Source organism: Polyodon spathula, chromosome 10, assembly GCF_017654505.1.
Source record: "Polyodon spathula isolate WHYD16114869_AA chromosome 10, ASM1765450v1, whole genome shotgun sequence".
NCBI classification, from domain to species: domain Eukaryota; kingdom Metazoa; phylum Chordata; class Actinopteri; order Acipenseriformes; family Polyodontidae; genus Polyodon; species Polyodon spathula.
The window spans coordinates 228,381-242,373 of record NC_054543.1 but is presented as its reverse complement, the minus strand read 5'-3'; the positions used below and the strand labels follow the sequence as shown (position 1 = coordinate 242,373).

General features: G+C 43.5%; 1 protein-coding gene across 2 annotated transcripts in view; it reads left to right on the top strand.

Moving 5' to 3' along the window:
• LOC121321681 (armadillo-like helical domain-containing protein 3) overlaps window positions 1-13,993 on the top strand; it is a 36,558-nt gene that overhangs the window by 215 nt on the left and 22,350 nt on the right. For both annotated transcript variants that reach the window (XM_041260670.1, XM_041260669.1), the window contains exons 2-18: window positions 1,420-1,531; window positions 2,638-2,694; window positions 3,184-3,330; window positions 4,320-4,427; window positions 4,821-4,913; window positions 5,220-5,294; window positions 6,043-6,129; window positions 6,689-6,745; window positions 6,892-6,935; window positions 7,623-7,683; window positions 10,402-10,448; window positions 11,415-11,490; window positions 11,599-11,692; window positions 12,016-12,117; window positions 12,755-12,813; window positions 13,014-13,079; window positions 13,540-13,609. In XM_041260670.1, coding sequence (XP_041116604.1) covers window positions 1,430-1,531; window positions 2,638-2,694; window positions 3,184-3,330; window positions 4,320-4,427; window positions 4,821-4,913; window positions 5,220-5,294; window positions 6,043-6,129; window positions 6,689-6,745; window positions 6,892-6,935; window positions 7,623-7,683; window positions 10,402-10,448; window positions 11,415-11,490; window positions 11,599-11,692; window positions 12,016-12,117; window positions 12,755-12,813; window positions 13,014-13,079; window positions 13,540-13,609 — 1,345 coding nt within the window. In that variant the 5' untranslated portion in view covers window positions 1,420-1,429. The remainder of the gene's footprint in view (window positions 1-1,419; window positions 1,532-2,637; window positions 2,695-3,183; window positions 3,331-4,319; window positions 4,428-4,820; window positions 4,914-5,219; window positions 5,295-6,042; window positions 6,130-6,688; window positions 6,746-6,891; window positions 6,936-7,622; window positions 7,684-10,401; window positions 10,449-11,414; window positions 11,491-11,598; window positions 11,693-12,015; window positions 12,118-12,754; window positions 12,814-13,013; window positions 13,080-13,539; window positions 13,610-13,993) is intronic.

The window sequence follows — 13,993 nt, the reverse complement described above, 5'->3', positions numbered from 1 at the left end:
TTATATTACCCATGTAGTTAATTGTAATGTATGTGTTAATATAAAAAAAAAGTAGGAAACCTCGGGGATTACAGAGACGTGCACAGGCCGCGTGTTATCTTGCCACACACAGGATGTGATGTTTGTTTTCTAATTCTAAATGCCTACTGTATTTTGCTACGGACATTGGCGATGCCCTAAATTCCACGGACTAATAAAGTAACAATTAGTTAGAGAATGAAAAACAAACAGGTAAAACGGTTTCGAGTGTAAGCCTGTCGCTTAGAGACTCTGGGAAACGTTTTGTGGTAATTTCAGTGCAGTGGTATTGAGATTTTGTAAACAGAATTCTAAAACTCGTGATACCAATTAGTTAACCAATTTCCAGTTAATGGGACAAGAAAAACACTTTTGTTTTGCAGTGAATGGAAAAGAACATGAAGTCAGTGAGCTTTATAAAGGGGCCGCTTTTGTCAAGCAATTCCCTCATAAACTGAGGGGAAATAAGTAGGTCAATTGAGCGTGAATGCAAACCATTTTAATCAAATTCATATAACTGAACTCGTATCGTGGAAGTTTAAAGGATGCTACACAGGCGTTTTTACAAAGTGTTGTTATATTGTGGTGACAGGGATGGAAATAAGACTACAAATTGCATTTGATCCATTCCTGGTTTACTATGAGTTTAATAAGACCTGAGCTTGTTACCTATAAACACTGTGGCTAACCAAGCTTGTATTAAAACCTGGAATAGATAAAACTGCTGTGCAATAGGAGTCTTATTGCTAGCCCTGTGACATGATGCATGTTGATACAACAAGTATACGTTAAAGTTTGCATAAAAAAGGGAAACGTTTAACATTTTTTTTCGATTTGGATCAGAGTGACAAAGTGGCTTTGGGTTTGTTAATACATTTCATCTGCCCTGTCATTTAATAAAGAAAGTAGCATTGTAAAAAAAAAAAAAAATGTTTTAATGAACCTTATAAAACAGATTACAACAGACCATTGTGATTGCCTGTCGGTGTGGTGTGTGGCAAAAAAAGTATTTTATAATCAGAGTTGCTTTATAAGCATTGCGGCTACAGTGGCTTTCTGTAAGGTTATCATACAGTGCTCATGTGAGTTTGTTGTCATTTGTGCTCTTGTGTGCTTTTCTTATGCAGATGGTTGAACCAACATGTCTTCACAGTTCCTCTGCTGTAGCACCTGTATTTATACAGGTTTTTATAAAGTGCCAAAGTACAATAGCCTGGTTTGCTTGATCAATAACATTGTAAACCCCCTTTTTGTACCCAAAATAAAAGGCACACACATTGGTGTCAATGTACTACTTAACTTGAATCATCTGTCTCTGACATTTAAAGTCTAGAACTTTTAACTTCTGTGCCTCAAATGAGACCTCCCCATGTCTTATTGACTTTTTACTTCTGTTCCCAGACCCCAAACCATGGCCCAGGTGGAGAAGAAGGCAGGCTTGCTGCGGAAATCGTCTGCCTCTAAGAAGCCTTTGAAGGAGAAGGTGGTCCTGATGTATGATATGATCTTTGCGGTAAGGGCAGCATTCTCACGTGGTCCTGATGCATGAGGAGGTCTTTATGGTAAGGGCAGCATTCTCACGTGGTCCTGATGCACGAGGAGGTCTTTGTGGTAAGGGCCGCATTCTCACGTGGTCCTGTTGCACGAGGAGGTCTTTGTGGTAAGGGCAGCATTCTCACGTGGTCCTGATGGACGAGGAGGTCTTTATGGTAAGGGCAGCATTCTCACGTGGTCCTGATGATCTTTGTGGTAAGGGCAGCATTCTCACGTGGTCCTGATGCAGAGTCTTTGTGGTAAGGGCAGCATTCTCACGTGGTCCTGATGCACAAGGAGGTCTTTGTGGTAAGGGCAGCATTCTCACGTGGTCCTGATGCACGAGGAGGTCTTTGTGGTAAGGGCAGCGTTCTCACGTGGTCCTGACGCACGAGGAGGTCTTTGTGGTAAGGGCAGCGTTCTCACGTGGTCCTGACGCACGAGGAGGTCTTTGTGGTAAGGGCAGCGTTCTCACGTGGTCCTGACGCACGAGGAGGTCTTTGTGGTAAGGGCAGCGTTCTCACGTGGTCCTGACGCACGAGGAGGTCTTTGTGGTAAGGGCAGCGTTCTCACGTGGTCCTGACGCACGAGGAGGTCTTTGTGGTAAGGGCAGCGTTCTCACGTGGTCCTGACGCACGAGGAGGTCTTTGTGGTAAGGGCAGCAGGGCTCCCTGGGGCAGCATTCTCATTCTGATGTTGCTCATCTTGCTCATCTTGCTTATCTTGCTTATCTTGCCATACTTTTACCAAAAATGAAATTCACGTCTTTATAAGAGTAGTATACTTTATTAGGAAGGGGGTAGTTACCTATTGAACTGGCCACGCCTAGGGTTATCAATCCTGTTAACTGCAACGTTCTCTCTCTCACATACAAGTTATTCTGTGCAGATGACTGTCAGAAACATGGTTGTTGTAGATAATACCATTTTTAATTATGCATCTTCAGTATGATAAATAATCAAGAAACTAAAAATATTGCAATATGTGATTATTTTTCCAACCCCACCCAGAACCTGAAAAAGCACTCTGCATGATCAAGTTTTAAACAAGAAAAGGAAATAAAATCCATTCTGTTTCTCATTTCAGAGGGAGGACCCTGCAAAAAACAACCCACGCTTTTGGGAAGAACTTTTCCTAATGAAGGTGAGAGAATACATTCTTTATAAAGCCTGGATTAAATCACTCCAGTCTTGGCATTCGAAGCTGCACAAATTGTAAATGAATACCACTTGGGGTACAGCCGCATTTATGGGATGGATTGCTCATTATAATCATTTCATTAGCAATCCGTCCTTTTCGTGCATACCAATAAATTTAGTAAGAAAGGCATCTGAGTGTGTGAAAGGGGCAACAGAATATGGGTCTGCGTTTATTAGTCTGTCTGAATGCTTGTTGGTGTATAAAGCACACTGGTGTCAGTAACCCTATTGCTCACATTTCCTCCTCCTTGGGCTGCTCATATAATATCTTCTACTGTGAAATCAAGGTTCTTTGTGTTCTGTGAGGAATCGCACAGTAGTAGTATGATCGTCTGCTTAGACTGCAGCGTTTACTAGCATTAGTTTTTTCGCATTAGTTAATTGTGCCTGTTGTGCTCTTGTCATTTTGTAATGAAATGTTGCTTTTCTTCAGGTGAATCTGGAGTACCTGGAGGGAAAGCTAGAATCTCTGGATGGAGATGAACTGATGAAAATCAAAGACAACATCAACAGCCTGTTCCAACACTGCATTCAGGCTCTGGGAGAGGAGCACCAGATCAGAGTTGTAAATGCCTTGCAGGTAAGGGCCAGTAGAAGTACTGATAACAAAGCCAGAGCAGTGTGCCTTGTTATTCCTGCAGGGTCCATGGGATCAGCATGGGATCCAGGATGGGATCTGGATCTTGGGGAGGCAACTCTAGATCTTTTGCAGGACTGAACCAGCCAGTTCCTTCATTACTTAATTGACCTGGTTGGAGAAATTGCTGGATGACATTAAAAACCTCTTCTGGGAGTAATTGTAAAACTCTTTAACTTGTGTATGCATTAGAGAGACTGTGTCCTGTTTTACTAATTGTCTCTGCCTCGGATTTAATACAACAGGACTGGCGGTCTAATTAATGCATCCTCTTTGAAACGGGACTATACATCATATAATGAACGACATTTTAAAGTTGATATATATAAAAAACGTACAGTCTGTTGTAACATTGTATTGCATCATAAGTTATTAGAATTTTGTCACAGACATTTAAACCGGGGCGGGGCGGGGGGGGCCCGCCCCGGCGGTGGGGAGTAGGATCTATTTTTCTAAATGTATTAATATATTAGGTACATTACAATTGGCAATACTAAAACCAGGGTGTGTCCAGGGTGTCCACGAACCAGGGTGTCCACGAGTCCTTGAACCCCAGGGAGACTAATGCATATGATTTCTTTCAGGTCTGCCCATCAGATTAATGAAACTTTACAGACTTTTGTTTTAAAAAGCTATTTCACATCCTTCAATGAGGCTCCGTGGCACTGACTATTTTTTTCTGTAGATCATTTAAAAATCTGATATATTTTCTACAAAGAAGACCCCCAGGGCACTCATTTATAAAAGGATCTCTGCCATTTAGCACATAAGAAAATGTTATTTTGAAAAATGCACACATGCATATAACTAGTTCTTTGTAAATGAGGAGTTAGCATATGGAAACTCGCACAGCAGTTCTCTTTATCAAAGCAGTTACAATGTGTTAGTGTTACTGGCTTTGTTTTTATTCAGTCCTTCACACTCTTTCCCAGACTTTATGTGCCCTTTTTCGAGGGGTTCACCAGAAGAATAAGTCGACATCCGGCTTTGACATCATCAACATGCTGATGGGCTTTGACAAGGCAGTGCTACGCATGAAGGTGAGGCTGGAACTGGGTGAAGGGCACGGAGGAGTGGATCTGATGGGTGGGGAGGAATGGAAGTGAAGTGGAGGAGAAAGCTGCCCTTTATCAAACTAGACCAAAAGGAAAGAAGCTATGCAGTCATGATTGTGAGTTTGTATAAAACATGCACTGGTAAGACCACACTCGGTACTGTGTTAATTAGGGTCTCTGTCTTACAGAAAGTGCATTTTGACTTTTAACAGAACAACTAGACCAGTGGTTCTCAAACATTCTAGTTGAATCACCTTTATAGAAACCTGGTCTGCCACAGTATTCATTTTCTACAGATAGATTATTTTCTTCTTCAGGTTAATGTGTAAAATACTGTGCCCTTGTATGTTTGTTGATTGTGACATTCTGTGATTTCAGGACTTGATGGAGAGTTTGGATACGCTGCTGTGTGGTGATGGATCAGAAAGCCTAAAAAGCCTCTGTCTGAAGCTTCTTCTCTGTTTAGTGACGGTAAAGTTTCATTCTGTCGTTCATTCATTCATTTGACAGGTAGAACCCGTGCCACCTTACCCTGCTGCGTTGAGACGTTTGGTCTACCTGCACCTCTGCCTGTCAGTGCTGATTGTATTCATGTGGGCTAAGCCCAGTCTCTTTGTTCAACCCACAGTACTGTAATGTTAAGAAAGTTAAGCATGTTCATATTTGCATGCGTTTCCAAGCCATTGTAGATGGTTCCCATTAGTAGGCAGCCCTGCTGCAGCGGTGTGACGCTCCCTGCCACACTGGGAGATTACTTTACAATGCCTTGCATTTCAGGTGACTGATAACATCAGCCAGAACACAATCCTGGAGTACGTCATGATCAACAGCATCTTCGAGGCCATTCTGCAGGTGAGCTGGAAGAGAGGCTTGCACACACACGTGCTACATGTTGGCTTGTATGGATGGATGGATGTGTGTTTCTATGAAAGCTTGTGACTTGCAGCTTGCACACCATTTGTTGATTGATTGATTGATTTTGCTCTGTGAAGGAGCAGCCCTGAAATGTTACACATTCTGTTGGGTGTATGAAAGAGCAGGGCAATGGGGTGCTAGTAAACACTAAAACAGATTGGAACACGCTGGTATAGTAATGTTTACATATTTAAAATGGCAGGACTTTTACAGATTGAGTAGCTTAAGGCACATAATTACTAAAATCTTTTTAAAAAAAAAAGCTTTCTAATGGTTTCCATAATTTCATACAGCCATGATGCTGTCTCTTGTGCTTATGCCAGCAGCCTTTCTATACGCTGTTGTGCAGAGCATTCCTTTCATCTGTTCTTTGACAGAGTGCAGTTTTGGAGACTCTTGCAGTGTAAATGAACTGTTTTCCAATGCCAGGGAACAGTAATTTGCTGCATTACACTGATGAGGGCATTTTGCCAAAATGTTTCTCTACTTCGCTGTGTTTCTACAGTTTTACGTTAATAACCAGTTGATGGGTAGAGGGAATGGAGCGTGCAAGTTTGTTTAGAGCTGGTAACTGTTAGGATTTTTATACCACAGGGATCAATGTGGAAGGTCAGGTTTGTAGAATGCAACACTGCTAGTACAGGACCCAGATTCCCATGATTCATTGCACAGCCTTGCTTTGCAGATTCTTTCCAGTTCTTCCAGTAGGAGGCAGCATGGCTATGACACAGTCGTCCTCCTGGCTCTTCTGGTTAACTACAGGAAATACGAGGCAAGCTTTTCTCTTTCATCTGTCTTTAGTGGTGGGGAAGCAGCTACACAAAACTATATGAACGTAAGCAAATCTTATCCCAAAAAGATCGATGTGATTTTTAAAACAAACAAAAAAAAATAGCTACATAAAACTATGAACGTAAGCAGATCTTATCCCACAAAGTTGGTGTACCATTTTTTTTAAAATCACAACAGCATGCACATAATACAACACTTTAAAAACACACACATGGGGTCTATTCAGGTGATCCTGGCAGCGATGTTTAGCTTGGCTGCAGTTTTTATTTTTATGAAAATCGAATGTAACAGTCCATGTGTTTTTTTCATCTGTTTCTGTTGGTAAAAACATGTGAACAGTTCCAGGAAGTGGTGGTGAGATACGCACTGTTTGGACTTGAAGTGCACACTGGTGAACTATCCGTGTGCATAGAAACACTAAATACTGAAAAGGCTAAAGTACTATCTTTATCTGGTATTGAGTATTGCAGAAGCTATGGGTTCATGTTGATGATATCACTGTGTTAACTAACCTATGTATTTCTTTCTTTTTTTTGCAGTCTGTAAACCCATACATAGTGAAATTGTCTATAGTTGATGATGAGACCACACTAAATGTAAGTGAATTGCTCTGTGTTCTCTAAGCAGTATTGCACAGTGTTGTGAATGCTAGTCAGTGCAAGTCAGTTGTTGATGTACTATGATACACACACATCTACATAGTGAAACGAATAGATAATCAGAACGTTCTTTGTCTTTGCAGGGAAAGGGGCTGGTGATCTCACAAGCCCTGTCAGAGTACAACAGGTAGGTGTCATCACAGCACTGCATGGAGACATTGTCTTGGTAAGATCTGCCCTGTGCATACACACTGTGTTTTGACGTTGTCTTGGTAAGATCTGCCCTGTGTGCACGCAGTGTGTTTTGATGTTGTCTTGGTAAGATCTGCCCTGTGTGCACGCAGTGTGTTTTGACGTTGTCTTGGTAAGATCTGCCCTGTGTGCACGCAGTGTGTTTTGATGTTGTCTTGGTAAGATCTGCCCTGTGTGCACGCAGTGTGTTTTGACGTTGTCTTGGTAAGATCTGCCCTGTGTGCACACAGTGTGTTTTGATGTTGTCTTGGTAAGATCTGCCCTGTGTGCACACAGTGTGTTTTGATGTTGTCTTGGTAAGATCTGCCCTGTGTGCACACAGTGTGTTTTGATGTTGTCTTGGTAAGATCTGCCCTGTGTGCACGCAGTGTGTTTTGACGTTGTCTTGGTAAGATCTGCCCTGTGTGCACGCAGTGTGTTTTGACGTTGTCTTGGTAAGATCTGCCCTGTGTGCACGCAGTGTGTTTTAATGTTGTCTTGGTAAGATCTGCCCTGTGTGCACGCAGTGTGTTTTGATGTTGTCTTGGTAAGATCTGCCCTGTGTGCACACAGTAAATCTGTTGTTAGTGTGGTAAAGAGCTGTGTACTCATGGGATAACTGAGGTCACTCTACTCCTTACAGGCAGTACAAAGACAAAGAGGAGGAGAACCAAGGGGGCTTTTTCTCCGCACTCACCACCATGGTAAGGGTTATCTGGAGTCCTCCTTGTACTTTTTACCTTCCCATTTCTACATTGGCAGCCTCTGTTTGCGGTCTACCTTTTAGCTTGTGTAACTGTGTACCCTCAGCCTGCATTCAATAATATTCAGATTGTTCTATATGTATTTAGCTTCTTGGTTCTCAATCGTGCTGTGTATGTAGAGATATTTTTTCAGTACATTCGTGATGTCTTGGTCTGGGCTATTAACATAGAGCAGAGGTGGGACTCAGGAAGGATGAGAGGAGTTCAGACACTGCTGATATGCTGAGGAGCAGTGATGAAACTACTAGAGCAGAGGTGGGACTCAGGAGGGATGAGAGGAGTGAGAGGAGTTCAGACACTGCTGATATGCTGAGGAGCAGTGATGAAACTACTAGAGCAGAGGTGGGACTCAGGAGGGGTGAGAGGAGTTCAGACACTGCTGATATGCTGAGGAGCAGTGATGAAACTACTAGAGCAGAGGTGGGACTCAGGAGGGATGAGAGGAGTTCAGACACTGCTGATATGCTGAGGAGCAGTGATGAAACTACTAGAGCAGAGGTGGGACTCAGGAGGGATGAGAGGAGTTCAGACACTGCTGATATGCTGAGGAGCAGTGATGAAACTACTAGAGCAGAGGTGGGACTCAGGAGGGGTGAGAGGAGTTCAGACACTGCTGATATGCTGAGGAGCAGTGACGAAACTACTAGAGCAGAGGTGGGACTCAGGAGGGATGAGAGGAGTTCAGACACTGCTGATATGCTGAGGAGCAGTGATGAAACTACTAGAGCAGAGGTGGGACAGGAGGGATGAGAGGAGTTCAGACACTGCTGATATGGAGGAGCAGTGATCTACTAGAGCAGAGGTGGGACAGGAGGGATGAGAGGAGTTCAGACACTGCTGATATACTGAGGAGCAGTGAGAGGAGTTCAGACACTGAAACTACTAGAGCAGAGGTGGGACTCAGGAGGGATGAGAGGAGTTCAGACACTGCTGATATGCTGAGGAGCAGTGATGAAACTACTAGAGCAGAGGTGGGACTCAGGAGGGATGAGAGGAGTTCAGACACTGCTGATATGCTGAGGAGCAGTGATGAAACTACTAGAGCAGAGGTGGGACTCGGGAGGGATGAGAGGAGTTCAGACACTGCTGATATGTTGAGGAGCAGTGATGAAACTACTAGAGCAGAGGTGGGACTCAGGAGGGATGAGAGGAGTTCAGACACTGCTGATATGTTGAGGAGCAGTGACGAAACTACTAGAGCAGAGGTGGGACTCAGGAGGGATGAGAGGAGTTCAGACACTGCTGATATGCTGAGGAGCAGTGATGAAACTACTAGAGCAGAGGTGGGACTCAGGAGGGATGAGAGGAGTTCAGACACTGCTGATATGCTGAGGAGCAGTGACGAAACTACTAGAGCAGAGGTGGGACAGGAGGGATGAGAGGAGTTCAGACACTGCTGATATGCTGAGGAGCAGTGATGAAACTACTAGAGCAGAGGTGGGACTCAGGAGGGATGAGAGGAGTTCAGACACTGCTGATATGCTGAGGAGCAGTGATATACTGAAACTACTAGAGCAGAGGTGGGACAGGAGGGATGAGAGGAGTTCAGACACTGCTGATATGCTGAGGAGCAGTGATGAAACTACTAGAGCAGAGGTGGGACTCAGGAGGGATGAGAGGAGTTCAGACACTGCTGATATGTTGAGGAGCAGTGACGAAACTACTAGAGCAGAGGTGGGACTCAGGAGGGATGAGAGGAGTTCAGACACTGCTGATATGCTGAGGAGCAGTGACGAAACTACTAGAGCAGAGGTGGGACTCAGGAGGGATGAGAGGAGTTCAGACACTGCTGATATGCTGAGGAGCAGTGACGAAACTACTAGAGCAGAGGTGGGACAGGAGGGATGAGAGGAGTTCAGACACTGCTGATATGCTGAGGAGCAGTGATGAAACTACTAGAGCAGAGGTGGGACTCAGGAGGGATGAGAGGAGTTCAGACACTGCTGATATGCTGAGGAGCAGTGATGAAACTACTAGAGCAGAGGTGGGACTCAGGAGGGATGAGAGGAGTTCAGACACTGCTGATATGCTGAGGAGCAGTGATGAAACTACTAGAGCAGAGGTGGGACAGGAGGGATGAGAGGAGTTCAGACACTGCTGATATGCTGAGGAGCAGTGACGAAACTACTAGAGCAGAGGTGGGACAGGAGGGATGAGAGGAGTTCAGACACTGCTGATATGCTGAGGAGCAGTGATGAAACTACTAGAGCAGAGGTGGGACTCAGGAGGGATGAGAGGAGTTCAGACACTGCTGATATGCTGAGGAGCAGTGACGAAACTACTAGAGCAGAGGTGGGACTCGGGAGGGATGAGAGGAGTTCAGACACTGCTGATATGCTGAGGAGCAGTGATGAAACTACTAGAGCAGAGGTGGGACTCGGGAAGGGTGGGATGAGAGGAGCAATGATGAAACTTCATTTCAGTAGTTTGCTACTTTAAACATAGCTCAGGGGTGTCCGTTTCAAAATAGAGAGTTTATTTGTTTAATTTTAAGATTCAAAGCAAATGGCAAAAAATATTTGGAACAAGTAAGACAGCCAAACCTTCCCTGTTGTACTGTTTGGATGACTAGCGCTCTGTTAAAATGATTCATGTTTAACAAGCTTTATATTCGTAATTCAGTATGTATCAAAGTGCAGTACCTCTATTTTTCCACAGGTGGGCAGTATGTTCATTGCAGATGCAGAGGAGAAGATCTCTGTACAGTAAGTAAAACAGACAAGGTTGTTTTTCTACTGATCATACCCTAGTGTTTCATTGTAATGCGGTCCATAATTGGGAATCTTCATATAAACAAATCCAGGATATTGAGGCTTGTGAGGACACTGGATTTGTTTGATTATTTATACTGATTGCTGATTTCTGTAATGAAAGATCCTGCATTAAAAATAGGTAATCTGTGAAATCATCTACAGTGTCTTTGGAGTTCATTTCATAAGCTTACCCCATTGAAGTGAAATTGACCACGTGCATCGGGTTTCAAAAGATTCCCATTTTATTTAACAAAATGAAAAATCAAGAGCGTATGACTGAATTCTATGCTTATCTAAGATGAAAGCACATTACTTTAATCTATCTTGTTTCATTTGGTTTCCAGTTGATTTCACCTTGCTGCCCTTTAAAGCTTTTTATCTCGGCATTTACTTGATGAGCAGGACAGCTGTAATCAAGACCTAGCACTCCTTGCCTACAACCATAGTGCCATGAATTGGGATCTCCTGTAATTGCATTTCCGAAGCTAAGCAACCCAGCTAGGGCTTTGCAGCTAACCTTTGTGCAGGCACTGTCTGAGATCAGCAGAACAGAAGTTCAGTCCACTTTCTAGGATTGTAAACCCCAGTGTGACAACTTGTTTAATGAATTCAAATCTATCCTCCAGCCTTGAAACACTTGTTGTGTGTTAAAGCTCTAGAAACCTTGACTTGGGTCTGAGTGAATGTTGAGATAGCAGTGCTGCCATTGCTATGGCTGGTAATGGTTATGGCACTGTCATCATTTTGAATGAATCCAGACCTTGGTTCCTTCTAGTTTTGTCTCTGAATTCTAATACAGTACCATGATTAGTTACATTTGCTCTCACAATGGGGACAAGACCTACCTGAAAATAAGATGTTGCATTTGGCAATTATTTTCTGAACGTTGGAAGCTAATGTATTTTCCTTTTTTCACAGGACCAATGAAGCGATTCTTTTGGCCTTATATGAAGCAGTCCATTTGAACAGAAACTTTATCACTGTCCTTGCGCAGGTAGGGTTTGTTAAAAACGCTGCCGTTTGACCTGTAAAATACTGTACTGTGCTTGATATTTGATGGAGGTGTGAAGTGTGGTTAAGATGTTCTTTGCTTTCTTTGCAGAGCCATCCAGAGATTGACTTGGTGACGACACTCTCGGCCCCAGTTCCAACCACGCCCACAGCGTCGCTGGGAACCGCCCCTCCCTCAGTGGATGGTAAATAAGAACTCTCCTCTCACCAGCTTGTACACAGACCGTTAGCAAGGTTATGAAACCCTTTCTGTATGCTTTCATGTTAAAATACCCCTGGGGGAGCTGTTCAGCACTAATTCATTTTAACTTGAATTTATATTTTTAATGTTATCATTGCTAGTGTTGGTGTTTGAAGGGCCTGTAATTCCGCGCTGAATTGAAAATGCTTGGTGCACTGTTTTTGAGAGGTTTCATTTTGAAGTCAGGGCATGTAAAGCTAGCTGCAGTGCTTTGTAAACCCCTCTGATTAAAGGAGCCAGTCACCCAGACTTCCCCTTCTGTTTCAGTGATGAGTTCCACAGAGCTGCCCCTTGACCCCAACCTCCAGACCAGTAATCTGCTCATCGCCTTTCTCAAGTACTCCTCCATCGTCATGCAGGACACCAGAGGTAAGAGCTGCTCTGGAATCATGTGAACAGGGTGGCTGCAGGGGTGACGTCAGACCAGAAACACAGACTCGACTCCAGGAAACAGCGGGGCAAGACTGAGACTGCAGCACTCAGCGTTTATTAATTGATAAACAAAGTAAACATTGATACAAAAACAAAGCGCCAAACAAAAGGGCACCAGGGCCAAAACAAAACATGAAACACTAAACAAATATATTCTAAATAAAGCAATTGTTCTCTGTTGATTTTGATTTAGACTCGCATCTCTTGTCTCGCCTCTGACACACCTCTCCGTGCAGCTCAAGCTGCAGGTTCTTATAGTGACCAGTGGATTAACTGGCTAACAATTATCTTATTATCCTTCGGTCACATTTTGCACAAGTTAAATAAGGATGCATGACTGTCAGCTAGTTAACAATCAGTAGCTGATATGTCACGCATCCTCCCAAGGTTTAAAAAAAATAAAATAAATAAATATAAAACAATAACAGATGTTACCTTTCGCTGTCATATATACATATAAATCATAATATAAAATAAATAATAAACAAAGGGGTGGGACACTTTTACAATTTTTGTACAATTGCACATCCCTATTATGTTCAGCAGTAATGAAGCAGGCTCTCCTTCCTTTCAGACGAACACAGACTGAATAGCGCCAAACTGTGCCTCATCATTCTGACGTGCATAGCAGAGGTAGGTAATCTCAACCTCAGCAGCAACACCTTGTCATGTGAAACAAGCACAAAAGCTTTATGTTGTATGAGCATTACCTCCTTCAAGCCCTATGGAACCAATATGTATTTCTAGGCTGTCCTAAATCGACATATTTTTTGTGAGCAGCTGTGCTGTCTGAATCTCTTTGATCCCTCTCTTACTGTTTGTCTGTGTTGCAGGATCAATACGCCAACGCCTTTCTGCACGACGACAACATGAATTTCAGAGTTAACCTGCACAGAATGGTGAGTGTCTCTGCTGGGAGTAATGACTAGACCCTGTTAGCTTGTTTGTTTTCCCCAGGAAATACCAAATGACAACATTACAAAGGTCTTCTATTTTCCCTTAGGCTGATATGCCTTGTGCCTGCTGTGTACTCCATTGTTGTCGTGCCGATGTGTCCACCTGCAGTCAGTGTGGGGCTCATACTGTACTTTCGTAGCACAGATTGTCTGCTACTTCCCTACATTGTAATGTACTTTTCTGAGTCAAAAATGTGCATTCCCCGGAGGAATCGGGACATAGTCACGGGGTAGCTAGTGGAGATGGAGAATGGGTGGGTGGATTCATGGGTTACATTTTAAATGTAGATCTGCCACAGTTCATGGCATATGTGCTAGAGTCCACCTATAGTCCACTTCTACTGGCCATTGGAGTATCCTCTGTGCCAGGTTAATCACACGTTTGTTTCTGTTTCATTTGCAGCCCATGAGACACAGGAAGAAGGGAGCAGACAAGAACATCCCCTCCAGACCCCTGGTGTGTGCAGTGTTAGGTGAGCACATGTTTCACTCTTAGTGGACACTAGATAATCTGCATCAGACTGACCTGACCTCTATTAGAACTTGTCCTTGGTTATCAGACTGGCTTGGGGATGTGTGGGGGCTGCTGGAAAACCAGCAAGGGGATCCCTCTACCCAGCATGTTGTATGGGAGAACCCTGCAATACTGGACAGGCACCCCTGTTTAATTTTTAAACTGCAGCAAAGGGAATCCGCACTCAGGATTGGTTCACCAAAACATTTTTCACTTGTATTAATGCAACACCAAGATTAAAAAATGAACAGGTCAAATCATAGGTGATGTGACCTGGTACTCTAACCCCCCCCCAGCCCTAACCTCCCTAACCCAAAAGCTGGGAAGCAGAAGTAATGTAGAA